Source organism: Anguilla anguilla, chromosome 4, assembly GCF_013347855.1.
Source record: "Anguilla anguilla isolate fAngAng1 chromosome 4, fAngAng1.pri, whole genome shotgun sequence".
NCBI classification, from domain to species: Eukaryota; Metazoa; Chordata; class Actinopteri; order Anguilliformes; family Anguillidae; genus Anguilla; species Anguilla anguilla.
Genome location: NC_049204.1, coordinates 50,302,674 through 50,315,729, shown reverse-complemented (window position 1 = coordinate 50,315,729; position 13,056 = coordinate 50,302,674). Strand labels below are relative to the sequence as shown.

At 43.8% G+C, this 13,056-nt stretch overlaps 1 protein-coding gene across 2 annotated transcripts; it reads left to right on the top strand.

Annotated features, from left to right (window-relative positions):
* The first annotated feature begins 223 nt into the window (after positions 1 to 223).
* Positions 224 to 11,806, top strand: vcpip1 (valosin containing protein (p97)/p47 complex interacting protein 1). 2 transcript variants are annotated; one of them, XM_035414694.1, is made up of 4 exons: positions 224 to 725; positions 1,137 to 3,014; positions 6,757 to 6,843; positions 7,152 to 11,806. In XM_035414694.1, the coding sequence occupies exons 1-4, from the start codon at positions 386 to 388 to the stop codon at positions 7,985 to 7,987; spliced, it is 3,141 nt and encodes a 1,046-aa protein (XP_035270585.1). In that variant the 5' UTR covers positions 224 to 385; the 3' UTR covers positions 7,988 to 11,806. The 2 variants fall into 2 exon arrangements, with proteins under 2 accessions (XP_035270585.1, XP_035270584.1); XM_035414693.1 differs by having other exon boundaries at positions 224 to 3,014.
* The last annotated feature ends 1,250 nt before the right edge of the window (positions 11,807 to 13,056 follow it).

The window sequence follows — 13,056 nt, the reverse complement described above, 5'->3', positions numbered from 1 at the left end:
TACTTGTAGTCTTTTAAAACAAAAACATGGGACCTATTATGTCAAAACAAACTACTATTCCCACATTCCTATAATGACACAAACGGCACACGTTTTTGCAACTGACTCTGGGATGTGTTGTTCCATCAATGACGGCGCCTTATATGACCCAAGGTATTCCTATTTTTTTAAACTACAAGTACCAGTGTGCTTTGCGATTTTGACGCGGTCCGTAAGACAGGCAGTGAGAAAGTCGATGGAAAAAAGAACCGCTTCCGTGTTGTTTTTTGGTTCTGCATTTGTGATGAATAACAGCTGCGTAAGGTGAAATAAGATTGACTAATCGCCGATGAGTGGTCTATAATGGTTTTGTAAAACGAATCATAGCAACAGTGTATTCGCAAAAATGTCGTTGCAACAAGGATCTAAGAAAAAGGACAAGCGCATTTTGTCTGGTACCTGCCCGGATCCGAAATGCCAGGCGAGGCTGTTCTTCCCTGCTTACGGCTCGGTTAGTATTGAGTGCACGGAATGCGGTCAGCGTCACGAGCAGAGAAATCTTTTAAAAGTGGAGGAAGTCACCGATCCGGACGTTGTGCTTCACAATTTGCTGAGAAATGCTCTGCTTGGTGTAACCGGAGCCCCCAAAAAAGGAACGGAGTTAGTAAAAGTGATGGGACTCTCCAACTACCATTGCAAGCTGCTGTCTCCCGTTCTCACACGATACGGGATGGATAAACAGACAGGTAAAGCCAAATTATTAGGAGAGATGAATCAAGGGGAAATTTTCGATTGCTCGCTATTGGGGGACAGAGCCTTTCTGATCGAGCAGGAACATGTATGTACTGTCGGCTATGGCAAAGATCGATCAGGCAGTCTTACTTACCTGCACGACACATTGGAGGAGGTGAAGAAAGCTAACTGGAATAAAGAGTGTCTCATTCCTGTTCATGTGGATGGAGATGGACACTGCTTGGTCCATGCTGTATCTAGGGCACTTGTGGGGAGAGAGCTGTTTTGGCATGCTTTAAGAGAAAATTTGAAGCAGAATTTCAAGCAAAACCTTGATCGCTATAAGGCTCTTTTTCAAGATTTTATAGATGCAGCGGAATGGGAGGACATCATAAATGAATGTGACCCTTTGTTTATTCCACCAGAAGGGGTGCCATTAGGACTGCGCAACATTCACATATTTGGGTTGGCTAACGTGTTGCACCGGCCCATAATCTTACTAGACTCGCTGAGTGGGATGAGGAGCTCTGGGGATTATTCTGCAACATTTCTACCAGGACTGGTGCCAGAGGAGAGGTGCAAGGGTAAAGACGGTCAGTTCAACAAGCCCATATGCATTGCTTGGAGCAGCTCTGGACGCAACCACTACATTCCCCTTGTTGGAATAAAAAGCGCACCTCTACCTAAACTGCCAGCCAGGCTACTCCCCAAGGCCTGGGGAGTACCACAGGAGCTCATCAAGAAGTACATTCACCTGGAGCAAGATGGGAGCTGTGTCATTGGCGGTGACCGAAGTTTGCAGGATAAGTATCTAATGCGGCTAGTCGGTGCCATGGAAGAGGTTTTTATGGAAAAGCATGGCATTCACCCATCTCTGGTGGCGGATGTGCATCAGTATGTGTACAGAAGGACAGGTGTCATTGGAGTTCAACCTGAAGAAGTTACCGAAGCAGCCAAAAAATCAGTCCTGGAAAACCGCCTTCACCGCTGTTTGATCTGCAGCGCGCTGTCCGAGCTTCATGTGCCTCCTGAGTGGTTAGCACCTGGCGGTAAGTTCTACAACTTGGCCAAGTCCACTCACGGGCAACTCAGACCGGACAAAAACTACAGCTTCCCGCTGAACAATGTTGTGTGCTCTTATGACCCAGAGCGGGATGTTCTGGTTCCTGATTACAAGCTGAGCACTTTGAACACCTGCAACTGGTGCCACGGGACATCTGTGCGTCATGTCCGCGGCGATGGTTCCGTTGTGTACCTAGACGGAGACCGAACCAACACCCGCTCTCAGGGGGGAAAGTGTGGTTGTGGGTTCAAACATTTCTGGGAGGGAAAAGAGTATGAGAATCTGCCAGAGGCCTTCCCCATCACTCTCGAGTGGGGCGGGAGAGTGGTTAGGGAGACGGTCTACTGGTTCCAGTTTGAGACTGACACCACCCTGAACAGCAATGTTTACGATGTAGCCATGAAGCTGGTCACCAAGCATTTCCCAGGGGAGTTTGGGAGCGAGATCCTTGTCCAGAAAGTAGTGAACACCATTTTGCATCACACCGCCAAGAAAAACCCGGATGAGTACAACCCAGTGGCCATCGATGGCGCCCACGCTCAGAGGCTCGGTGACGTTGAAGAGGGACAAGCAGCCGTGGACGTGCAGCCCCCAACCAAAATAATATTAACAGGACAGAAAGCAAAGACGCTGCACAAGGAGGAGCTTACCATGAGCAAAGCGGAGAGGAGCCTGCAGCAGAGCATCAGCGAGCAGGCCTCTGTGACCCAGAAGAAGAGGACTGACAGGCTTAAGCAGGAACAGAAGGGCCAGGGAAGGACTCCATCTCAGGGGTCGCAGGAAGGGCCGTCCTCTGCCCCGGCCACTCCCACAAAAGCCCCCTACTCTCCCAAGTCCAGCACCGACAAGAAGATCCGCGTCACCACCAGTGACGGGCGGCAGGCCATGTTAACGCTCCAGGCTGACACCACCTTCTCTGAGCTTCAGAGGAGCATAGCCAAAGAATTTTCCGTGCCTCCTGGCCAGCAGTGCATTCGCTACGGCTTCCCCCCAAAGGAACTCCTGCCACCCAAGGAGGACCAGGAGAACGAGCCCTTGCCACTGCAGCACGGGGACAGGGTGACCGTGGAGGTGGTCCGGGACCCCAAGGAGAAGGATACCCCTACCCCGGCTGCCACCGCTGGCCTCCACTCAGTGAGGAGCGACGAGTTGGCCTCTGCCAGCAGAGTGACCTCCAGAGAGCTGCAGGAGAGCATTGACCTTGAGATGTCCTCCCTCTGCCTCCTGGCGACCTTAATGGGTGAGAGTTCTCCAGCTGGACTCGTATGCCTATTTATATGTGAGCCTCTGCTTGGGGTTAAAGGCAGCAGGTGCCATTTAGGGACACAGGTCTCTCAGAGGTTGCCCTGTATTTTCTGGGCATAACTTCATTGAGAAATGACGTGCAGATGTGCAGTGTCAGAGAAATATTACATAAGAATGACATGTGCAGCTGATACTTAAAAAGGCTGCTGCTGCCTTTACTTGCTGGGTGTAACGGTAACAGAGGAAGTGGACAGGAGTTATTTTCCAGTCCTTTTTTATGGCCAGTCGTCCCTCTCTTTGGCTTAAAATCATGCATTTATCTAATCTCTGCTCTAGCTTGCCAGAGTGTAAGTGGTGGTCAATTTACCCTTTAAAAAATAATGAACCACAATTGTTTTTCCATGTTGTAGAATAGGTAACAAATGTCTGCCATTTTCAATGATTACTTATGGGAATGATTACCTCATCATTTGAAATATTTTCAAATTCTTAAAGTCGAATTATCTTTATACCATACAGAAAGCTGTTTTTTTTCTTACATAGTCTAATTCCAGTAAAATAAATTTATTGTATGCATGTGAATTTGTATGTAAACAGATAATATAATAGACAGAAAATAACACCCAAGGCCAAAATATTAAAAGAGTAGTTTTGTTGTGGTGGCTATACTTAAAAATAAAATGTGGAGAGTTGTGCAGTTAGGTTTTTCAGACACCCTTTTGATCGATTTGTTTTCTGTTTTGCATATTTGAATTAAATTCCCAGGCTTCTTTCTCCTCTAGGCTTGCATTGTTCTGTGTATAAGCGGTGCATTAGACCCTGGCATCAGTTGAAGAGTCTGTAATGTTTTAAATGGCTTAACGTGACAGTACAATGAAAGTGATTATCAGCCATACATTTTACTGAACTAAAGGAACATGAAACTGCATGTATTTGTGTACATGATGTGAGTGATAAGTAGGGGCTGGATAATTGTACGACAACTGATTTGTGGATAAATTGTGTATGATAGAGGGACAAGGTACAAATTTTGTAAGAACCTATTGAACCAAAAATTTTCCTTCCTCCAACAATTTTTTTAGCAAAATAGAGAAGGTGATGATAAACTCAACTGTCTTTTCACCTGCTAGGTGATTTATTCCACGGAACTACATTTTTAGATTAGCTGCTGGTTTTTAAGTGTGAAGCAAATTAATTTTGGCAGATGAATGTAAAGCAGCATATTATTTGCCAAATTGTGACATGATCCTCTTGTATTCCTTTGTAGAATAGTCAGTCAAGAAACTAAAACAACAGCCGTGACCTTTTGTGGTGTTCTTATATTATCAGCTTATTGACTTTCTGTTTTCCTATACAGAATGTTTCTGTAGTATTTAACCTCAAGTAACTGTTTTAATGAACTTGGATTCACACACAGCAGACATTTAGAGCACATTGCCCATTCCCGAAGCATATTCTTGGTCATAGAGCCAGTTGCTATGGAAGTGACAAAATAATTTTGCTCACATTCATTTCAGTAACAAATGCTCTCTGACGTTCTAGCTCCACCCTGATGCACTCATATTGTGTAAGTTCTTCAGATAAGATAAAAACAGCAGAACTGTATTGCTGTTTTTATCAAACAAAGAGGAAGACGTGTTTTGACTCTGTCAAGATAATGTCTGTTTTTGAACCTAGTGTCACTCACAATTTCAGACTTGCTTGTGTGGCAAAGAAATCAAATATACTGCAGATAAATTACCACATTTTCCTTCACAAAATAAAAGGAAGGTCTTTTCCTTTCTTCGATAAACTACAAATTAGGCCTTGACTTCTCGGTCTAAAATGGCTATTGCAGGTTTGCACTAAGGTTAAGGTTTTACTTTAAGTTGAAAGTATAATTTTGTAGGACTGAAAGCCAAGGTTAGAAGCCTCCCTTTCCCTAGGAACCTCCCAAAGGGTTCATTTCATGTGACTTGAGGACTCTTTTGCATTAAATTTCAATGTGTGAGATGGTCCATGATGCTATATTTGATGTGTCTCATTTTGCCATTGGTAGCCTATTTTAATTCTGCATATATTTGAATGATCATTAATATTTTAAATACACTGGCTTATGTTTTTCAGAATTGTGTTGAGTCATTGTTCAGACTTTAGGCCTATCCATGAAACCTGCCTGGTTGCACTACTTGTATTAACATCATATAGCCTATACATTTAGCCAGAGATCAGGCCTAAAGGTTTTGGAATATCTCCTCTCACTGAAGCAAATGACTTGCACATATCTGTGGAGGAACAGTGATGTCTGTTTTCTGTCTGGCCCTGTTCTCATCTCTGTTACACTGTCAAAGCTTGAGCAGACACTCTGACATGTTAGATACTGGTGTGACTGTGAAGCAGTAGACTCCTGTGTTGTGTTGGGTTAAATGCCAAGGACCTGTCCACTGAAACTGAGGAAACGGAAAGTTCACTTCCCATTCCCTGAGATGATACTTTCTTCATTCGGATCGTGCTCCTGAAATTCAGCCCCACTCTAGGATCCCCGCTCCTTTCCGCCAAAAAAGCAGGTTCTTCTCTTCAGGCTGTAGGCACTGTTCCTCTGTGTACAATTGCCCTACAAACCCTGATTTGGACTTCCCACTCAGAGCAGTGTCGTAATGTGTTAGAGCCTACCCGTTGTGCATATTCCTGCGATGCAAAAGAGAGTGAGACCATAATCACTTTAGCTAGCACCGCCATATTTGTTTATGAATTGTGAGGGCTGTCTCTCAGTAAAAAAAACAAAGGACGTCACTGTTTTTCCATTTGTGAGATCTGGGAGCTGGCCGTGTATCCAAGGGAGCCTGGTTCAGCAGTCTTGAGTTTACTTTTATTAAGTTTATTTTTTAGTCAGACAACGACAGCGTTGTTTGTACAACTGTGGCTGTCATGTTTGAAAGCCCCCAAAAAACATTGCAGCATCAGTAAAGTAAGATGGATGAGAGGTCAGAAATGGCTAGTTTTCACCCCAGCCTTTTAGAGTGATCATAGCCATCTGACAGCGAGGTCTCCCTTGCCTATAAACATGTCCTCTCCTTGCATTTGCTTTGGGTAGCAGTAAGTGCACATAAAGTCATTGATGCTGTGTCTGTAGTGTGTTAGGCAGTGATTGATGTATTGTGTCATTTGAGAATCTGTTTCAGGGTGTTGCTGTGTTGATGTTTTTTTAAGGCATAGCCTGCACATGTAAGCCAGCTGTGCAGAAGGCGCACAGTCGTGCAGTAAGGCTTAGCTACAGCTGCAGCTATGTGACACAGTAGTTTCAGGGGACGTGTGGGCACGAGTTTGTCTTTGAGCCAGATTTATTTCGTTTACCGAGCCGAACTGTCACATTAACTTTGACCACGACTGCTCGTACAACAAGCTCGCATCTGGCCGTCTTACTCTCGTCTCTGCACTGTGTCCTAACTATGCATGCACTCAACTTAACCCGCTGTTGGTTTTTTGGCGTTCTGAGTAGTTACTTGTTTCTCCTGGTTGTTTGGCTCCATGCCGTCAAGGGAGATGGGCATTGATGACTGTGAAGCATATGCTGTTAACCTCTTCTGTACGAAACCCTATATTAATTTAACTTTAAATTAATGAATCTGAGGTCTAATCCTAATCTTCCAGTTTTCAGTTGAGGTCTGCAGCCTTTGTTATCGATCGGTGATGTATGCTGATTTTTATGCAGTGTTCTGAACATAAATGAAATTGCTGTTGTCTTTTTGTTTTTGTAGGGGAAGATGTCTGGTCATACGCAAAGAAGCTTCCTCACTTATTCCAACAAGGCGGAGTCTTTTACAACATCATGAAGAAAGATATGGGTATGTATTTGTTAGATGACTTGCATTTCTTCATCTTGTAACTTAACATCACATCGCAGAAAGATGTTTTAGCAGTCTTTGTATATCATGTTGTTTACTGCCGGATTCTTATCGCCAAATCCCAGGTGATACGGAGAGCTTTAGAGTTGTCAGGATGTTATTTATGTGAAACGAGTCCAGAAGGTAAAGAGCTAACGGCTCGCTGTGTGATAATGGCTGTTCGAGCGCGCGGATATCTGACAGCGATCAGACGAGCGGATGTGTGTAGCTGGGGGCCTGATGTCTCCCCGTCTGTCTCCCGTCTGCAGGACTGATGGACGGCAAGCACTGCACCCTGCCTCACCTGGCCGGGAAGACGTTTGTGTACAACGCCGCGGAGGAGCGGCTGGAGCTGTGCGTGGACGCGGCGGGGCACTTCCCCGTGGGGCCCGACGTGGAGGAGCTGGTGAAGGAGGCGCTGGCCCAGCTGCGCGCCGAGGCTGCCGCCAGGAGCCGCGAGGGCAGCCCCTCCCACGGCCTCCTGCGGCTGGGGAGCGGGGGCGTGGTGCGCAAGAAGGAGCAGCTGCACAACGTCACCGCCTTCCAGGGCAAGGGCCACTCCCTGGGCGGGGCCCCCAGCGGCGGCTCCCCGCCGGAGCTCAAGCCCATCTCCCGCAAGCACAGCAGCGGCGTGGACCTGAGCGCCAGCGTGTCCCGGCAGGCCGACCTCTCGGACATCCCCGAGGACGCCGCCAAGGAGCTGGTGCGCATGGCGCCGGGCTTCGTCACGCTGAAGGACGGCCGCCACCTGGACCCCGGCATGATCGAGGCCCAGAGGAAGAGGCTGCAGGAGATGGTCTCCTCCATCCAGGCCTCCATGGACCGGCACCTGAGGGAGCAGAACCGGGGCCCCGCCGAGCCCGCCCCGCGCAGGCCCGACGCCCGGGGCCCGGCCGAGAGGACAGACGGGGCCAAGGCGAGCGCTCCGGAACCCACCCTGGGGCCCAGCGACCACGAACCCTCCGGCGTGGGCATGGACGTGTCTGCCGGCGGTGCTGACGCGGCAGGCGGCAAGCAGCCCGAAAAGAGCGCGGAGGAACTGGAGGAAATGGAGAGCCAGGATGCCGAGCTCGCCATCGCCGCTGAACCAATGGATCATTCCTGATGGGAGAGGTGCATCAAGCCTTTGTGTTTCACGTAGAGAAGGCACACTACTCATTATCTTCCTCCCCAAGGCAGCATTACATGGGATCGCTGTAGTGTTGGGTTGCATCAAAGCTTAAGGTTTCTGCTGTCTTTTTTGTCTTTAATGCATGACATTGAATTTAAAGATTGATAGTTCATATGAATGTTTCTGCCTTACTGCTGCCCGGGTTATCACTTGGTGAGATTACTTGGGGACTTATTGAATTTGTGAAGCAAAGAAAAACGGCTAAAACACTTTAGCAATTGTGCGTGTGGATCCTCATGTGGAAATCATTCTTTTAAGGAAAGCGTATCGAGTCTTACAACCTAGCAAAAGAAGGAGTGGAGCTGACAAAGTGAGTCAGGAAAAGCATTACCTATCATTTTCTAGTCAGCAGAAGTTGTTTTTGCACTATACAAACTGTGACAACATGAACACATAGTCTGATCAGACCAGGATTTATATTGACAAAGATTTATCCCCACAGTACTTGTTAACATAACAGTCCAGGATAACAAATGATTTTATTTCCAGTGGTTCTCCATTTTGCATGTTGTTTTCTTGCTGGTACTTGTTAACATAACAGTCCAGGAAAACAAATGATTTTATTTCCAGTGGTTCTCTATTTTGCATGTTGTTTTCTTGCTGTTCTTTGTTACCACGAGGTAATGGAAGGGCAAGAGAATGGTGCTTAACAAACACTTAGTCTAATGCCACCAGACATTAGTCTCTTACTTTGAACTCAGTTTGCTGGATAAAAATGGGGACAAACAAGGTGCGATTATTTCATCATACTTCTGTAAAACCAGACCAGATAGATGCAGTGACAATTTATTATGTAACCTATTTCATGAACCAAAGTAAGCTGTGTTGTTGAGAGTTTGTATAGAGCACGAATTACAGCGTGAATTTAGCACCTGGCAGAGTACACCGTGAGGTTAAAGTGCACCTGAGATTCTTTTCTGAAAAAATAAACCCAGAGGAAGTGTTTGGTTGGACATCGCAGCCTCACAAAGGCTAATTACTTGGTATATTCTTGGAAAGTACATGGCATGTGCTTGAGTTATGTTTTCTAATTTGTGATGATTTCTAACACTCATATACACACACACACACACACACACACACACACGATTGTAATGAGGAAAAAAGTAATCTTTAACGAATAAAAAGAATAGTGGTAAGGTTAATCAGTGAACCATTGTTTTTTTTTTTCAGAGAAATTCCATAGGTGCACTTAAATCTCTGTTTAGAGGTGTCAAAGAATTGCATTTCCATTGTTACCAAACAGTAGCTGAAGCCTTTTGCAAGAAATGCTTTGATCAAAAATGCAAATATTTGAGTGATGTATGCAGTATCTTGAGTTTTCTTTATTATTACAATTATTTTTATTATTGCAGCAATAGAGAAAGGACTAATTATAAACCAAATCACTTAATACTGCTTTGGAATGAAACCCAACTGAATTGAATCAGCGTGACGCTAACACATTTAAAAAGAGGAAAATGGCTTCTGAAATCTGTGTGTGGGAATGTACGTGTCATCTGAAAGTAGAAGTGTGTGTAATTTCTGTCCTTCCATGGATGGATTTTAGTGTACATTTGAAATGGAATGCAAGCTGGCATTTTTACCATGCGACAATACAGATTTGAAAAACACTTGATCACTTCAGCATAATGAATAGTTGCAGTGTTTTTAATTTGATTCCGTTATTTTGCAGGCAACGACTCAGGTTTACAGGAGAAAGGATGTGTGTGTGCGTCTCTGAATAATAGGATATAAAATTCTCAGATGGTTGGCAAAATGGAGGTCTGGATCATTCAGTTAGTGGACGGTCAGCAGTACCCCTCAGACCTGTGGCATCCCTTTAGAACTGATGTTTACAACCTTGGGATAAATACCCACATGCCATCTTACCTGATGGCATAAATGCTGCAGTTCCAGACAAGGAAATTAATAAATTGGTGCCAACGTAATGTAGTTATTTACCCTTCTGGCACACTCTGTAGATTTTTCCTGCTCCATCAAACTTAATTAGGAAAGAGCCTCTTGTGGTCTGTTTTTAATTGTAAGTTTGCAGAATGCTAAAAGGAAACTTCAGCTGAGTGCTCTGTGAATCACATACAGAGTCACAGTCACGGGCTTGGCTGGAGAGCACTTGGTCAGCTCTGCACTTGCAGTTGTGTATATCCCACAATGCATGTCTACATACAACCCCAATAGAAATAACCCTTGACCCCAGTCAGAAGCCTCTTGCCAGTTGTGTGTCTGGGGTCAAAGGTCAGATAGGTTTTCTTCTTGCTGGATTTTTTTTTTTTTCCTTGTTGTTTTCTTTTGGATTGCCTTAAAATGTTTTGATTTTTATAGCAATATACAAATGGTAATTGTACCCTTTATCCCTTTTCTTACCATGTACTCATTACCAGATGGTAATTTGCACCACATTATGCTTTGAGCTGGTAGAAGAATGATAACTTAGATTTAGCAAAAGATTTTATGGTGAAAATGTTAATAGTGAATGGTGAAGGAATTAGTTCACAAAAGAAACAAGATAACAAAAAGACGTTTTTGAGGAAACATTTGGATGTTTAGAACCATTTTGTGCTTTGCTCAGCTCTTCCATATCCGTGTGTCTTGAACAGCAAGCATTTTAAAGGAACTGTACTCCAAGACTGTATTCAGTCCCTGGACTATTGTTATATTTTTAAAAAGGTGCTTCAAAATGCTTTGCCCCTACGTTCAGTTTAGAAGTAACAATTTACCACATTTAGTGGTGGTGCATCCCATCTACGATGGTGGTCCATCCAGTGCGATTGGAGCAATGTGTTCTTGAAGTACCTTATATCTGTTGCACTGAATGCTCATTTCAGTGCCAATTTCTGTGCACATGGTAAAAAGTAGGAACTCTTACTAAGCAGGTTGGACTGACCAAAAGACAAGTCCTTGAGTCCTGCACTGAAATGATGTTTGACCCTAATGCAGAACTTATTTTCCATTTGAACTGCTTTAGCTCTGTAAACATAGTGGCCACAGAGAGGTAAAGCTGTGCAGCCACTTAATGGATCTGGGACCATTCTGGTTCGCCGAGTTTCTCTAACGTGATATCATCAAGTACTGCCATGTCAGTCTCTGGCCTTATTTTTATTTTCTTTTATTTTTTTGAGTCTTACTTAGTCTAAGTGAAAGAAGCATAAACGTGTTCTTGAGGTGGCCCATTGAATTCCTTGCCACCGTGTGGAATGAAGCAGGTTTTCCGGTTTCAGGCCGCATGTGACTGCAGCAGCTCCTGTCTCTTGATGTCATAGCCAAAGTGACAAGACAGTAAATGTTAAAGCTGTGACGTTATCCAACTTAGCTGAAAATCAAAATACAGAGTGAAAATTGAGCACTTTCAAAAGCAAGAGGGAATGTTAGAATATGTATAAATGGTTTGTGTTAGTATATATATAGTTCTGTTCTCAAAAATAGTATATATTATTGCCAGTCCATGGAAAGAAGCAAAAAGAGATGGTGTACTTGCCTATTCTCAACAACACTGGTTATTTTCAACAAACCTGGGGTTTGGTTCCTTGTGACTGCTGTATTAATTATACGTATTGTAAGCCAGTGTATTATAAAAGTATATATTGTACTATACTTTGATCTGTACAGAAATTGAAGTTGTTTTGTTCCATTTTTTTTAGTTAACATTTCTTGTTTGCTAATAAAACAACTGAAGTTGCTACGGCTTCAATATTGCTGTCCGCATGCTTGACAAACTTTTCAATCTCTCTGCAATAAAGAAATTGCTTCACATTATGGTTTGTGCTGTGGTTAATGTAATTATCTCTTCACAGTCCTACCCAACCACAGTGTACTTAAAGAGAATGATGCCAGGTGGAATGAAAGTTATTTATTTCCACTGTAATAGAATGCCATTTTTCATTTTGACTTGGGACTGAATAGTAAGCAAAAACTACAATCAAATGAATCATGTTTTTGATATATTCAGAACATATACATGCCGTCAAAAACAGTTACTGGGCATGACGGTTCAATCGCACCATATTTTAACAAATAAAATCAAATCAATGCTCAAATAACTATTGAATAACCAAAGAGTGATACATTGGATGAATGATGAAATTAAAAAAATGCACAGAGGAAATACAAATTAATTTATGAATATGCATTCCTACGAGATGATGAAAGATTGGGATGAATCATTGGATGTTTGCTGGCATTATAAGTCTGGCAGGTGTCCACAGCTGTTGGGGGTGGGGCCACATCTGCCAAAAATGTTCATGAGACATACCCATGGGATAGCACTGACTGATCACTAACACATCCCTACAAAAAAAATCAGTTAAGATATTTATGTGTGTACTCTGAGATAATGCCAAACTGGTTGTTACTATCATGGATAATAATTAATTCAGCAGACACTTACTCAGAATAAATTAGGATGTCATCATGTCATGGTAACAAAGTGCATGTCACAAGGACTGCAAGTTTAAGGGCATGGCTACAAAATAAGCAATAATTTAGGAAATGCAGCTATGTTGGATCAAATTAAACAGTGGCAATAAGTACACAATAATGTGCAAGTATGTACACTACATGGCCAATGTGACACCTGACATCCAACATTTCATCCAATGTTATTGGCATTAATATGGAGTTAGTCCACCCTTTGCTGCTGTAACAACCTCCACTCTTCTGGGAAGGCTTTATACTAGATGTTGGAGCATTGCTGCAGGGATTTGCGTCCACTCAGCCGGCCGGGCACTGATTGGACCATTAGGCCTGGCTCACAGTTGGCTTTTCAATCAATCCCAAAGATGTTAGATGGGGTTGAGATCAGGGCTCTGTGCAGACCAGTCAAGTTCTTCCACACCGTTCTCGACAAAACCATTTGTTTATGGACCTCACTGTGCCCAGAGGCATTGTCTTGCTGAAAGAGGAAAGGGCCTTACCCAAACTACATTAAGATTTGCCTTGATTGGAACTAAGGGGCCTAGCCCAAACCATGAAAAAAAGCCCCAGACAAATAGGTGTCCACATGCTTT

Excerpts from the sequence above, each read along its gene's own strand:
- vcpip1 (XM_035414693.1), top strand. The coding sequence starts at position 386 with ATGTCGTTGCAACAAGGATCTAAGAAAAAGGACAAGCGCATTTTGTCT. Across the intron at positions 3,015-6,756 it reads CCTCCTGGCGACCTTAATGG|GGGAAGATGTCTGGTCATAC; the intron begins GTGAGAGTTCTC and ends TTGTTTTTGTAG. Across the intron at positions 6,844-7,151 it reads CATCATGAAGAAAGATATGG|GACTGATGGACGGCAAGCAC; the intron begins GTATGTATTTGT and ends TCCCGTCTGCAG.